General features: G+C 44.3%; 1 protein-coding gene across 1 annotated transcript; it reads right to left on the bottom strand.

The window, feature by feature from the left end:
* Positions 1-2,801: 2,801 nt before the first annotated feature.
* On the bottom strand, positions 2,802-4,218 carry LOC106989639 (melanoma-associated antigen H1). Its single transcript, XM_015088125.3, has one exon. It carries the CDS (start codon positions 3,966-3,968, stop codon positions 3,309-3,311), a length of 660 nt encoding a protein of 219 aa, XP_014943611.1. The 5' UTR covers positions 3,969-4,218; the 3' UTR covers positions 2,802-3,308.
* Positions 4,219-13,416: the final 9,198 nt, after the last annotated feature.

The following is a 13,416-nucleotide window of genomic DNA, read 5'->3' as shown; positions in this document are numbered from 1 at the left end:
AGCCACAGGAAATCCCACCCTTGCTCAGCATTTACCTAATCAAATGAAGATTAACTCTTTGCAGTACCCATGTGGTATGTTGGGGGGTGCAAAGGGGCGGGAGACACACTAAACCTCCAGGCCAGGGGAAGAGTGAGCCTGGGTCATTAATTGCTTCCTTGCTGGGCTAAGGCAGGTCACCGAAGCCTTTGTGCCTCCCTGTGGAGCCTCCTGCCTGAGGCTTTCAGGATCCCAGCAGTCATTTCTTTTACAGTGCAGTTTGTGGCATACTCCCACTCTTTCTCCCTTTATACTGGGTACTACTGGTTCTCTGACTGAATTAAGCTTCTTGGCCCACACTTGCAAATAACCAATTTTAGACAATTGGGTGATTATTCCCCACCAGAGCCAAAGAAAACATAGATTCAGACAGGCTTTGGAAGGACATCATTTCTTCCCCTGAGCTAGCTGGGGCTTCCTATAAAACAGGAGTAAGTATACTGACCTGGCAGAGATAATATGTGACAAGCCCCTGGTACAGAGGAGATGCTCAATAAATCTTTGCTTTGCAAGCTCTCCCACTTACTAGCTGACTGACCTGGAGCTGACGGACTTCTATGAGCCCCTTTCCATAAAAGGGGGAGAATTTAAAGTCAGCCTTGTCCCCAAACAATTTGAGGCTGCAGTTGGCATTACTGAGACCTGTCCCATGGACTTCACATGTTTCTTTTGAAGACAGACCTTGTAAGTGCACTGGCAGGCAGAGATGGAAAGCAGGGTAGCCTATAGGAAAGCACTCTGGGTTTGCCGGGACCAGATGTGGGGTCTTGTCTAGGATCTGTCACTTGCCACCCCTGCGGCTCTAGACAGGAAAGTCACTTAGGAATCCGAACCTCAGATTTACACCTTATCTACCTCTGGAGGTGGCATTGACAAATACAGCTCCCCTGGGACCAGAAACATGCCTTTTCATTTTCTGCAGCCCCAGTTTCTGTCACACTGCCTGAATCATAGAAGGCTCTCACTATTTTCTTGTTTGCTGAATGAATTTGGAGCTGCTGAGGTGTCATAGTTCCTACTTTTGTTTGAAGCCTCCTTAGCCTTCAGGCTGATGTCTATGGGTCCCTGGGCCTTTGCCAGAAAGTCATTTGTTAGCCTGCCCTGGCCCAGTGACTTTACTTTGCATACAGCCAGAAGCAAGGTAAGACTAACTGGAGGCAAAGAGAGAAGAAGGTACCCTGGCCACTCTTTTGTGTGTGATAGCTGCTCCCTCTGAGCCCCACAAAGCTAGGTGAGGCACCCTTCCTTGGGGTTCCCTATTAGAGGACTTAGTTCATACAGTGTCTAGCTCTAGGGGTAGATGTGGTAGGCTTTGGGGGTGGCCAGAGCGTCTTATGTGTGTTCTTTGCCTATAGCTGAAAAGAATTTGAGGGACGACTCCTACATCTCCAGAATTGCTGCAGGGTGAGGTAGAGGATTCAGAACTCCCTGGTGATAGCATAGATGGGAAGGGCATTGAGCTCCTTGGTATAATGAGGTGAGAAAGCATGAAAGCTCCTGGAGGTGGGAAGAAACCTGATACCACATGCTTAGTACACCATGAGCCACCATGCCAGGTAGCCCTCTGGACTAGCTACCCGGCTGAAGGAGAGAGTCAAAGTGCTAACTCTGCTCCTCTCTCACCCCAGAGTGTGTACCCCCCACCCCCCACCCCCACTTTTAAAACAATTGGTACACCTTAACAAACTGCAGGGGTTTTTTGTTTTTTTAATTTAATGTTTATTTTTTGAGAGAGAGGGAGACAGAGGGTCTGAAGCAGGCTCTGCACTGGCAGCCCAGAGCCCGATGTAGGGCTCAAACTCAGGAACTGTGAGACCATGACTTGGGCCAAATTCGGCTGCTTAACTGACTGAGGCACCCAGGTGCCCCAACAAACTGTAGTTTTTGAGAGAAGTGCCAGGTTACCTTTCAGAGATGCCACAGGCCCAGTCTTCTCTCTGACTCATCCAAGAGGCTCTGCTGTTTTTTGCTTTCTTAAATTATTTTTATTCCGGGATTATCATTATTACTGACCATTTTTGTTCTCATTAAGATCAGCCATAACTCCCACCCTTTGAGTCTCTAGCTTCTGCTCACCTCTTTCCCACCTTATTTCTTTTTTCTCCACTTCCCCCCTTGACATAACCTTAATCCTACAGTGGAGCATTTTTTCCCCTAATGTCCATGCGGCCTTTAGTGCCTCCATAATTACTCCTTTCCCATCTTCAATACTATTTTCAGACCTCAGGTTGTCATTTCACCAAGAATTTTCTGACAGTCTCATGTTTTTAATTTTTGTAGTATCCCACAATGTCCTTTATCCTGCAACCACCCCACTCTCCCCTGCCCTCCCCTCAGGATGATTAGGTGTGTTTTCTATTTCCACAGTACCCCATGATAGTCCCTCCCCTCTGCCAATGCCCCTTCCCCCAGGCTGGGTTAGGTATCCAAAAGTACCTAATGCACAGTATTTCATACTATGCTCTGAGGCCCCTTTTAAATTTCCCCAAGCTTATTTAAGCATCTTTTGGATTTTCATAGAATCCTGTGATATCCTCTCTCCTGTCTCACCTCCAAGACAGGTCACAGAAGTGTTTCTAAATTTTTGTGGTAGCCCACACTCACTCCCTATTACAGCATTTACCACACTGCCAGTTTACATATTTGTCTTTCCCATGTAATCTAGAACATTCTTTAGAACTGAGGGCTGTGTGCCATGGAGGATCCCCAGAACCTAGACTGGTGCCTCATACATAACCGGTGGTCAATAAATGAACAAGGTGTCCTCGTCATTATAGTTTTATTTTTTTCTATATTGTGCAGTAGCTAAGGAAATTCATGGTAGTTGTCAGTTTTCTTTATACAACAGTAGACACAAAGGTTTCAGAAAGGTCAGACATAAAAGAATTTCCCCATCTTTCTCTCACATACCGGTTTATTTCAAACTTTTCAGAATTACCTATTTCAATGATATAAAATATGTACCAGATCACAGAATATGATGGACTCATTTTATAAGGGTAGTAAAACTGTTATACTAAGTCTCAATGACAGACAAAAAGAAAAAACATATCCTTTCTGTAATCATCTTTTTAATCATATTATGACCTTCATCACTATATTAAGACGTATACAATTGTACAATATTTTGCAGTTAACAATTAGCACTGATCACAAATACCAAATGTCTCCCTTTTCCCATCATGTTCAACTCAGCGCCCAGGTAATCTACTCCTTTGGGTACCTCTGATGCTGTTTCCAACCCCCTCAAGTGTCTGCTCCAGATTTCCCTAAGGTGCAGTGTAACCCCTAGCACCTGAATTAAGGATAGCCTCAACTTCTGCATCATCATCGGAATCCCAATCATAATTACATGGCCAGTCCTTGGAGCATCGGTTACGCACCCTTGCCACAAAATGCATGACTTTCAGCTTGCTCGATTCCACATGTGCTCTAGGTCCCCAGAAGAACTCATACTCCACGGGACTGCTACGTGGCACCGGCTTATAAATCAGGTACCCTCTGCGCACAAACTCCTCTGTGACGACCTTCTTTGGATCTCCAAAGATGCTGTGCTGCCGGCCAGGCTGCATCCCCAACTTCCCAAGCACTTTCCAGACCAGGGCCTCCTTGGCGCTGTTGCCCATGATGAAGATGAGGGCTAATATGGACATCAGGAGACTTTTCTTGGTGCCTTGAAAATTGCTCCGGGCTACGGAAGGCTTTTGTACTTGAGCAGTGCTGGAGGCTTCCTCAGGTGTAGTGGAGGCCTCCTCCGGAGTGCTAGGGTCTTCTTCAGGGCCACTCTGGTCGTCCTCCGGGGTGCCTGGGGCCAGAGAAGAGGCCATCGGGGTCTCAGAAGCTTCTGAGGCCTGGATCTTACGATTGTTGCGGTTCTCTTCCGCGGCTCTTGCGTTACGGCGGCGCCGACTCTTCCGACCCCGAGGCATGTCTCCCACTATGGGTGCCGAGCCTATTGCAATTCTAGGGAATGATGCCTGCAACTTCTGCAGAAAGCAAGTATCTCTACCTTAAGCGGCCGCTGCTGAAACCACCAATGTCAATAGTCTTTGTAGCAACAAGCCAGATGTTCTCAGCGACAAAGCTCACTCCCAGGGAAACAAAAATGCGCAAGCAACAGCCGCCTGCATTCACTCCCGCTGCAAGAGCCAGAACGCTAAGCAAAATTGACTCCGCCTTTTCTGCCACGCACTCACTGACCTCCAAAGAGGAAGTGGGCGGCTCCTCCACCCAAATATCCGCTCTCAGATAGGAAAAGAGGCATGACAAGGCAGGGGTGGGACTGCCAGAGATGGCAGCTAGGGATTGACAAGGGCAGGAGAATGCACAGGAGAAAAGAGCATAGGGCTCCTGTATTTTTCAGTCTAGTACAAAATTTGCTAGCGGGTATTGAGAAAGAATGTGCCTTTAATTCATTCTCACAGAAGGCAGGCTGTACATATATGAGTATCGAGGGGGTGGTGGTGGAGGGTTTGGGGGGATGGAGTTGAGGGGTGTATTTATGGAAGGTTTCAGCTGGTCTCAGTTCTCCTATCCTGTGTTGGCTTACACAGCATATTCATTCACCATCCCCGTTCTCAGAAATAGTTTATGTGTATAGGAATTAATTTGTGGGCCATCTAGGATCCACCTAAGATGTCTATGGCTGAATCACTGGGTGATTAGGGGAAGTGGGGCTTCAAAAGCAGCAAACAGTGTGCAAGAGGTGCAGAACCTTTAAAATGTTCTGTATTGACGGGATTGTTAAGCAGAGTACTTACTGGATCAGACTTTCATTGCACAGCTTCACAGAGGCTGTACAGACTGTTGTCTGGCAGGTCACTTAGGAAGCAATTAGAATAAGAAGCAAGAGGGAAACAAAGTGAGCCTTAAAGCAGTTTCCATGGGGATGGAGAGGCAGAAAGGCATTTTAAGGGTCATGATGGACAGGCTTTAGGGACTGATTGGATGGAAGAGGGGAAAGAGGAGAGGGTGGTGGAGTGCAGATTAACTCTGAGGTTTCTAGGCTCCAGTCCACCTGAATGCCTGATTTATTTTGGTTGTTTAATTCATTTGGCAACCCTAATGTAATTCAGAGCATACTCTCAACTTTATCCACTCTGGTTCTTTGCTTACTGCTTTCTCTGTCTGAATTGTCTTTCCTTTCATCTCCAACTATCTAAATTCCGTCTGCCTGCTTACAGGCCTCTTCCTGCCTGAAGTTTGTCTTCCTGGAAGAGTAATGAGTCCATGTTTGCTCCTCTCCCCCCGAGGGAGGAGTCTCTATAGCAAGCACTCTGTATCTTTCTTATGTCATTCCAAAGATACTATTTTGCATAAGTCACTTCACCTCTCTGAGCCTCGATTTCCTCATCTATAAGGTGTGGTTAATTAAGTGCTGGCCTCATAGGGTTGTGAGAATTAAATGAGATAACAAATGAACAGCACTTGCCATGCAAGAATCACAGCCTTTGCCTCTCAGGTGTTTCAAGCAGTATGTGAGAGTGGCATTTAATATGCATGTTGAAAGAATGCATCTTGCATGTGTGTTTACCTGAACATTTTAAAAGCAAGCAAAAACTTTATACCTTTATGGCTGGAAGAGATTAAATGCTTGACAGGACCTCGTATTATAATCCCATTGAGGGGAAGGGGCCCTGTCTAGCCTCTTGATGTCTCCCAGACTTCAATAGAGTTTGTGGAATATCAGGATATGGTTACTCCTGGTGAATAAGTGTTGGGGTGGGGCAGTAGGTCCCATTCAGAAAGCAGAATTGCCAACTGAATTGCACCCAAAAAGGCCCAGTCCTCTGTACATGTGTAGAAAAGGGATGCTTGGTATAGAGTAACGAACATTGAACTGAGACCTAGGAACATGAGTTCTGGCCCAACCTGTGTTGCCTACAAGCTCTTTGACTTTGATGAGCTCACTTACCACCTCTGTCCTGTGACTTGTCCTCTGAACAGACAGGAAAAGGCTAAAAGGCTAATCTCTCCAGCCTTGTCTGCCAGGCCTGTTGTCAGGCTCTCTAGAAATCCAACAGTACATCCTGGCAACCCTGGATGAAAGCAGGTTCCTTTGAGCTCAGTTTTTTTTTCCTTTTGTTTGTTTTATGTTTGCTGTTTATGAATCGGTGTGGCTAGAGGACTGCAAAATCACCTATATGCTTTCAAATAGCTTCTCCATTCTGATGGGACTTTATGGGAATGTAAGCCAGCAAACTCATTCTCTTCCCAACGGTCACTTTCTAACTGAAATTTTCCTTATACCCAGAACCTACCAAGGCCTCCTGTTGAAGAAGCCTGGCCATAAACTAATTTGGGGAAGTGTATGCTTACTGCTGCATTTCCTTCTGCATACCAACCAGCTGGGTGAGGAGGGGGTGCCATCTCTCTGCCACAGCCTTCATCTGAGTGAACCTTTGCTCCACTCCACAACTAGGACAGGGCAGCTGTGCACAGCACCCTGGGTAGATCAGAGCCTACTGAAGAAATGTACAACCTAGAACTGCGACTTCCAACCAATTTCCTCAAAGGAGTAATCAGGAATAGTGTTTAAGTTGTGAGCTACACTCAATGTTCACAAAAGCTTAACAGAAATCACATTTACATAAGACAGGCCATAGAAGTTGTTAGTCAATAAACACTGTATTTAATACCCAGAATATCATCAGGCATGGTTTAACAGGAGGATATAAAAAAACCATGCCTCTGGGACATTGCGGACCACAGCTTTGTTTAGAGCAAGTAGCACATGACAAAGGAAGGGCAACTGACTTGTGAGGGCCTTAGGAGTACAAAGAGAGGAGGGAAACTAACACTGTGTGGTAGGCTATGTGTCCAAACTACCTTCAAACTGAAATCTTTACAACAACCTTTAATTACCAATGAAGCTAGAGAAAGGTTAGCTCTCTTGTCCGTGATCATAGCACTGCTGATGAATGTCAATATTTGGGCTCACATCTTCAGATTTCCAAGCCCTGGCTTCTGCCATCACACACCTCACAGCTGCTCCAATTGAGTGCACATTTAGTGGTTCCAGAGGGCTTAGTATGGAAGGGAGTATTATTGCTCTCTTGAATAGGAGCAGAAGTAAGAGATGAGAAAAGGGACAGATGTGGGGAGGAGCAAAGCAGGGATCATTACTCACTTTACCAGGTTTTCCATGACTGGCTCTGCCCCTTCCAAGCCATGTCAAGTCAAGTGTGTCACTTAACCTTTCTAAGCCTCAATTTCTCCTTCATCTGCAAATGGGTATGTCACAGTAGTGTTGTAAAGATTAAAGGGAAATAGTTCATGCAAGATAGGGTAGGCTGAAAAATTACCCCCAGACTCCAAAGGTGTCCACATCCCTATCCATAGAACCTGCAGCAAAAGGGAACTTTGAAGATGTGATTAAGTTAAAGGTCTTTAGATGGGAAGATTATCCTGGAATATCTGGATAGGCCCAAGGTAAATGCAAGAGTCCTTTATAGGAGAGAGACAGTAGAGTTAGAGTTAGCGAATCATGAAAGGATGGAAGCAGAGATCAAAGAAGAGAGAAGAGGCTACACCACTGGCTTTGTAGATAGAGGAAGGGAGTATGAGACAAGGGATATAGGGGGTCTCTAAAAGCTACAAAAGACAAGGAAGTGGATTCTCCCCTGGAACCTTCAGGAGGAACACAGACCTGCAGACACATTTTAGACTTCTGACCTCCAGAATTGTAAAATAGTAAATTTGGTTGCTTTCAGCCACTAAATTTGTGGTAACTTGTTGCATCAGCAGAAGTAAAGTCATACACAAGGCATGTGTATATCTCATTCATGGGGAATATGTAGTGAACAAGAGCCATGATTACTGTTGAGATGAATTTATACTATTGCCATATTTTCAGTGAAAGTACTGGTAAGGACTGGAGTGGGATATGAGACTGGGCTGGATACATTCTGTGGGGTTGTCTATTAACCCACCCATCCCAGGCACTGTCCTGGCTGTATGCCCAAGTGTCCATAGGCATTGCTCTCACCTGGGCAGACATCACTATAGCCACCACCTGGAGGTAAGTTCTGGGGGCGAGATAGGTAAGGAAATGCCAGGGTTAGTCCACACTACTTTTGTTGCCATACACTAATCACCTTTTGGTTGCCTGTGGGCCCTGTTCTGATGCCAGCCAGCACCTTGCCAGGGCATAGAGCACTCTTGGGCCAGTTCCTCCATTTGCAACAAGCTTTGCACAGATTGTGGGCCATGGCTTACTCAAACAAATGAGTTGGACCCTATCTGCTGTCCCTCTGGTCTGCTGACAATTTCTGGTCTGCTGGCGATTCTTTCTGAATCACTTCACGGTACAGGTATGGACTTGTTTTACAATTTCCAGGAATTAGGGCCTTTCAAGGAAGTCTATAGCATGTGCACTCCTACCATCATGAAACAAAAGCCATGTGATTACTTTTGGGGTTTGTTTGCTGGGTTTTAGGAAGAAATATCTTTACTACAAATTAATCTCAAGCATAGGGAGAAGAATAAAGATTAAAATTACAAACATCTGCATAACCCATGCCCCGCTGTCCCAAATTTAAAAATTAGGTCCTACTTTGGCCTATCCTTTACATTACAGATATGGAAAAACTCTCTGTTTACCTCTTCCCAGATCCACACTGCTCTTTCCCTCCTCAGTGGGGTCCTGCTATCATTAATTCAGTACTTATTACACCTATGAAGAATTGTACATATTTGTTACCTATTTCTGTGTCCATACACATTACATAGAATGCTTTTTAATGTTTGCGCAAGTTGATAAATGTAGCTCTAGTCATTTTAATTTAGATATACTATTTTTTTCAGTACTTGCAGTTTATCTTTCTCCTGATGATCTGGACTTTTGCAGTTTCCATTTTTTTTCCACAAGAAATAATGCTCTTATTAATACTTTTGTACCTGTCCCCTGAGAACATGTGCATAGTTCTCTAGGATCACCAACTGGTGTAGAGTTACTGGCTGCATCAGCATAAATGTGTTTTTTTTCCAATATATGAAATTTATTGTCAAATTGGTTTCCATACAACACCCAGTGCTCATCCCAAAAGGTGCACTCCTCAATACCCATCACCCACCCTCCCCTCCCTCCCACCTCCATGAACCCTGTTTGTTCTCAGTTTTTAAGAGTCTCTTATGCTTTGGCTCTCTTCCACTCTAACCTCTTTTTTTTTTTTTCCTTCCCCTCCCCCATGGGTTTCTGTTAAGTTTCCCAGGATCCACATAAGAGTGAAAACATATGGTATCTTTCTCTGTATGACTTATTTCACTTAGCATCACACTCTCCAGTTCCATCCACGTTGCTACTAAAGGCCATATTTCATTCTTTCTCATTGCCACGTAGTATTCCATTGTGTATATAAACCACAATTTCTTTATCCATTCATCACTTGATGGACATTTAGGCTCTTTCCACAATTTGGCTATTGTTGAGAGTGCTGCTATAAACATTGGGGTACAAGTGCCCCTATGCATCAGTACTCCTGTATCCCTTGGGTAAATTCCTAGCAGTGCTATTGCTGGGTCATAGGGTAGGTCCATTTTTAATTTTCTGAGGAACCTCCACACTGTTTTCCAGAGTGGCTGCACCAATTTGCATTCCCACCAACAGTGCAAGAGGGTTGCCGTTTCTCCACATCCTCTCCAGCATCTATAGTCTCCTGATGTGTTCATTTTAGCCACTCTGACTGGCGTGAGGTGATATCTGAGTGTGGTTTTGATTTGTATTTCCCTGAGAAGGAGCGACGCTGAACATCTTTTCATGTGCCTGTTGGCCATCCAGATGTCTTCTTTAGAGAAGTGTCTATTCATGTTTTCTGCCCATTTCTTCACTGGGTTATTTGTTTTTCGGGTGTGGAGTTTGGTGAGCTCTTTATAGATTTTGCATACTAGCCCTTTGTCCGATATGTCAAGCATAAATGTGTTTGGTTAAACCACATGGATTTCTGCTTTGTTTCACTTATAATTGAATTAGAATTGGATAATTCTATACACAATTTCCATTTCATTCTTTTTCCTGATCTACAATAAAATTTCTTCAACTCATACCTCTAATTCTTTCATTATAATGGCTGAATAATGTTCTTGCAGTGGTTTTACCATAATATCTTCAGGTATCCATCTACTGGCCAGGTACACAATATTTCCAAATTATTTTCCTCTCTACAAACAATGATTCAATAAGAGTTCAATCATTATTTTACTAAGATTTTTTAATGGAAAATATCTCCAACTATGAAAGCCAAATTTATATTCAGAATGTTTGATGAATGATTTAAACTTTTTTTTCTTCTACTTCAGTGGAAATCAAGATGATTTATGACTTTTTTTTGCTAAATCTTAAATAGAAAGCAAAGGCTTGCCTGATTAAATAATTCCATATATGATATATAAGGCTGGTTGAACATTATCCCAAAGCCAACTGAATGGGGCATTGCTGAATGGTTTGCAGCAAGGGACTGATGAGGTCAAATTAGTAGTTTAGCTAAATATTTTTGGCTGCAATGTGGAGAATGAAGTGCATGTGGGGAGGGTGAAGAGTTGAGCGGGAGACCTGATAAGGGGTTGTTGCCCTCATCTAGGCTAATGATAGTGGTGGCCTGAAATAGAGTGATGGCAGTCAAATGGAGAGAAGGGAATGGATATCAAAGCTGATTAGAAGAGAGAATCAACATGCCTTGGGGACTGCTTGGATCTGAGCACTGCAAGGAAGAAACAGGTTAAGTGGGTCTCCCAGGGTTCTGGCTTGGGTAGGTGATGCGATTAGGGGTGTAGGAGGAAAGGCAGTTGTCTGTCTTGCTCTTCTCTTGGGTGCCTTGGCCTCCTGGAGGGTCCTTTTGTTTGGTCCACTCTCTGCAGGATCATTCAGCTTCTCCCAGCACGCTGGTCACAGAATAAAGAAAGGTACAGCCTGCCCTCAGAATTGTGGGAAGACTGGATATTGTCCATGGCATTTGTGTCTTGGAGGAGATTCTCTCTTTAAGCAAGGATAATCCCACACTGGGCTTCCTATAAGACTCTTCCCAGAATCATAAGTCCCCTCAAAACCCCAAAGTGAGCCCATTAGCTAACTCTGTATCATCACAGGAGTGATGGAGTTCCTACAATTTCACCCTGAGCTTCTCTGGGGTCTTCAGGGTGCCAATTCGCCTCAAGTGATAGTAGGGGCAATGTGGACAACAAGTGACAAATATTACACCCATAAAATCAGCCCATGTGCTCTTGGAGACCCTAGGTGCATACCACTGGCGGGCTTTCAAGTCCTTCCTTGGCTACACCAGGACATGCCCAAACCTTTTTTGTTTGTCTCCCCACTGGAGATCCTAGCCTTTTCTGCTTTCTGCTTAAGGATGGGAATGACTTCTGAAAATAAAACAAGTACGCGATCACATTAAAGCTCCCCCAGCCGTTAACTGAAATGTCAGTCAATTAACAATTGTTGCATTTCTTTCCTCAACATATATCTTAGATCCAGCCTATTATTATTCGTAATATCAATAACGAGTAACTTCCTTTTGCTATCCTTAATGTACATTATCTCCAGGTGTTCACTCTAGTTAGGATGTCCAATGTAGATACAAGGTATCTGAGACTGTGATAGGCATGGTAACTGGCCTGATATCAAATCTCTGACAGGTGATGGAACCAGGCTTTTGACCCAATTCCCCTGGTACCACGGACATTGTTCTTCTCCCATCTGAGTCATTAATGTCACTATTCCAATCACCACTACCCTGGCTTACAGGGTTTCCTGTCTAGATTTATGCAGTGGGCTCTTTCCTGGCTCTACCCCACTTCCAGTCTCTTCTCATCCAACTGCACCTTGCAGATGGACATAAAAAGTTCCCCCAGTCATTGCTCACCGCCAGACTATGCTCTTTATGTGTTGCATCAGGCTCCTTTCAAGCTCAATGGGGCCTGGCAGCCCGGAAAAAGTCTTCAAAAAGTGATACCTGATAGATTGAATGAATGAATGTAGAAACGAGACAACTTATCTTCCTTCCTCAGCATCCCTCAGCTGGAGCCATAGTGTGCTTGACATGTAAACCCAGGTTTGAATAGGTCCTGAGCTTTCCCAGACCAGGCAGAGGGAGACCCTGTGGACACAGCCCCTCAGTGCATTTGCATGCCTGTGTGTGCATAGTTGTGTGAGTGTCCACCCATTCATATTTTGATTGCTCACCTCTCTGCTTGCTTCTGATTCTGTGTGGAGGTTCTGGCATTGGTCCCTCTAGGTTAAATCATCTACTCGGAACTTATCTGGTCAAGAAATTGACATAAATTATCTAATTTAATCCTCACAACTTTCCTGAAGAGTGGGCACTCTCATTTATATCTTGTAGATGTGGAAGCATGACTCATGTTTCTTACTTAGGTAGGAAGCATGGACACAGAAGAGGAATGTGAGCAGGGTTTCTATAACAATGGCAACCATTTCTTGAGCAGTTTCTCTGTGCCAGGCATTTTGAATATATCATTCCACTTAATTCCAACAGTAGCCCTGCAAGGTAGTTACTGTTATGCCCATAGTTCTGCAGATGAGGCATGCTAGACATAACCGGACTATACAACTTGCTCAACACCAGAGTTACGCCATGGGGCCTGTGTTCAAACCTGAGTTTGTTTCATATTATAGTCCAAACCCTCATCACAATACTAGAACTGAGGTGTGGAAGCAGGCTGAAAGAAGAAGGACTGCTTGTGTGAAGGATTGGAGGTGACAAGGCAACTGAGAAAAATCCCAGGTGAGCGTAGCCCTCTTCCTGGCCCCAGAGCATTCAGAATCCTGCATGGCTCTGAGTCTGTGTCTTATCCATAGGTCATCTCCACCTCCTCCACAGTTGCCAGGAGTTAATTATTCATGATTCATGAAACCCTTAACAGCCTGGCCAGTATAATGCTAAGAGAGATAAGTTGGCCAGAGAAAGACAAATACCATATGATTTCACTTATATATGGAATTTAAGAAACAAAACAAATGAGCAAAGGAGAAAGAGATGGAGAGTGAGAGGAGGGGAGGGAGGGTGAGAGTGACAGTGAGAGTGAGAGAGAGAGAGACAGAGAGAGACAGAGACAGAGACAGAGAGAGAAACTCTTAACTAGAGAGAACAAACTGATGGTTACCAGAGGGGAAGTGAGTGGAGGGATGGGTAAATAGTGATGGAGATTAAGGTGTGTACTTGTTGTGATGAGCACTGGGTGATGTATGAAATTGTTGAATCACTATACTGTGCACCTGAAACTAATATAACACTGTATGTTAGCTACATGGGAATTAACTAAAAAAAAGTAGATCAAGTACCTTATTACAACATTGTCTTCTGCCTGCTAGTGAGCTAGGACTAAATAGACCAGTATACACCTGTGTATCTTGAGAAATTT

Source organism: Acinonyx jubatus, chromosome X (genome assembly GCF_027475565.1).
Source record: "Acinonyx jubatus isolate Ajub_Pintada_27869175 chromosome X, VMU_Ajub_asm_v1.0, whole genome shotgun sequence".
In the NCBI taxonomy this organism is placed as follows: domain Eukaryota; kingdom Metazoa; phylum Chordata; class Mammalia; order Carnivora; family Felidae; genus Acinonyx; species Acinonyx jubatus.
The sequence above is the reverse complement of the archived record's forward strand: the minus strand, read 5'-3'. Positions and strand labels throughout refer to the sequence as shown.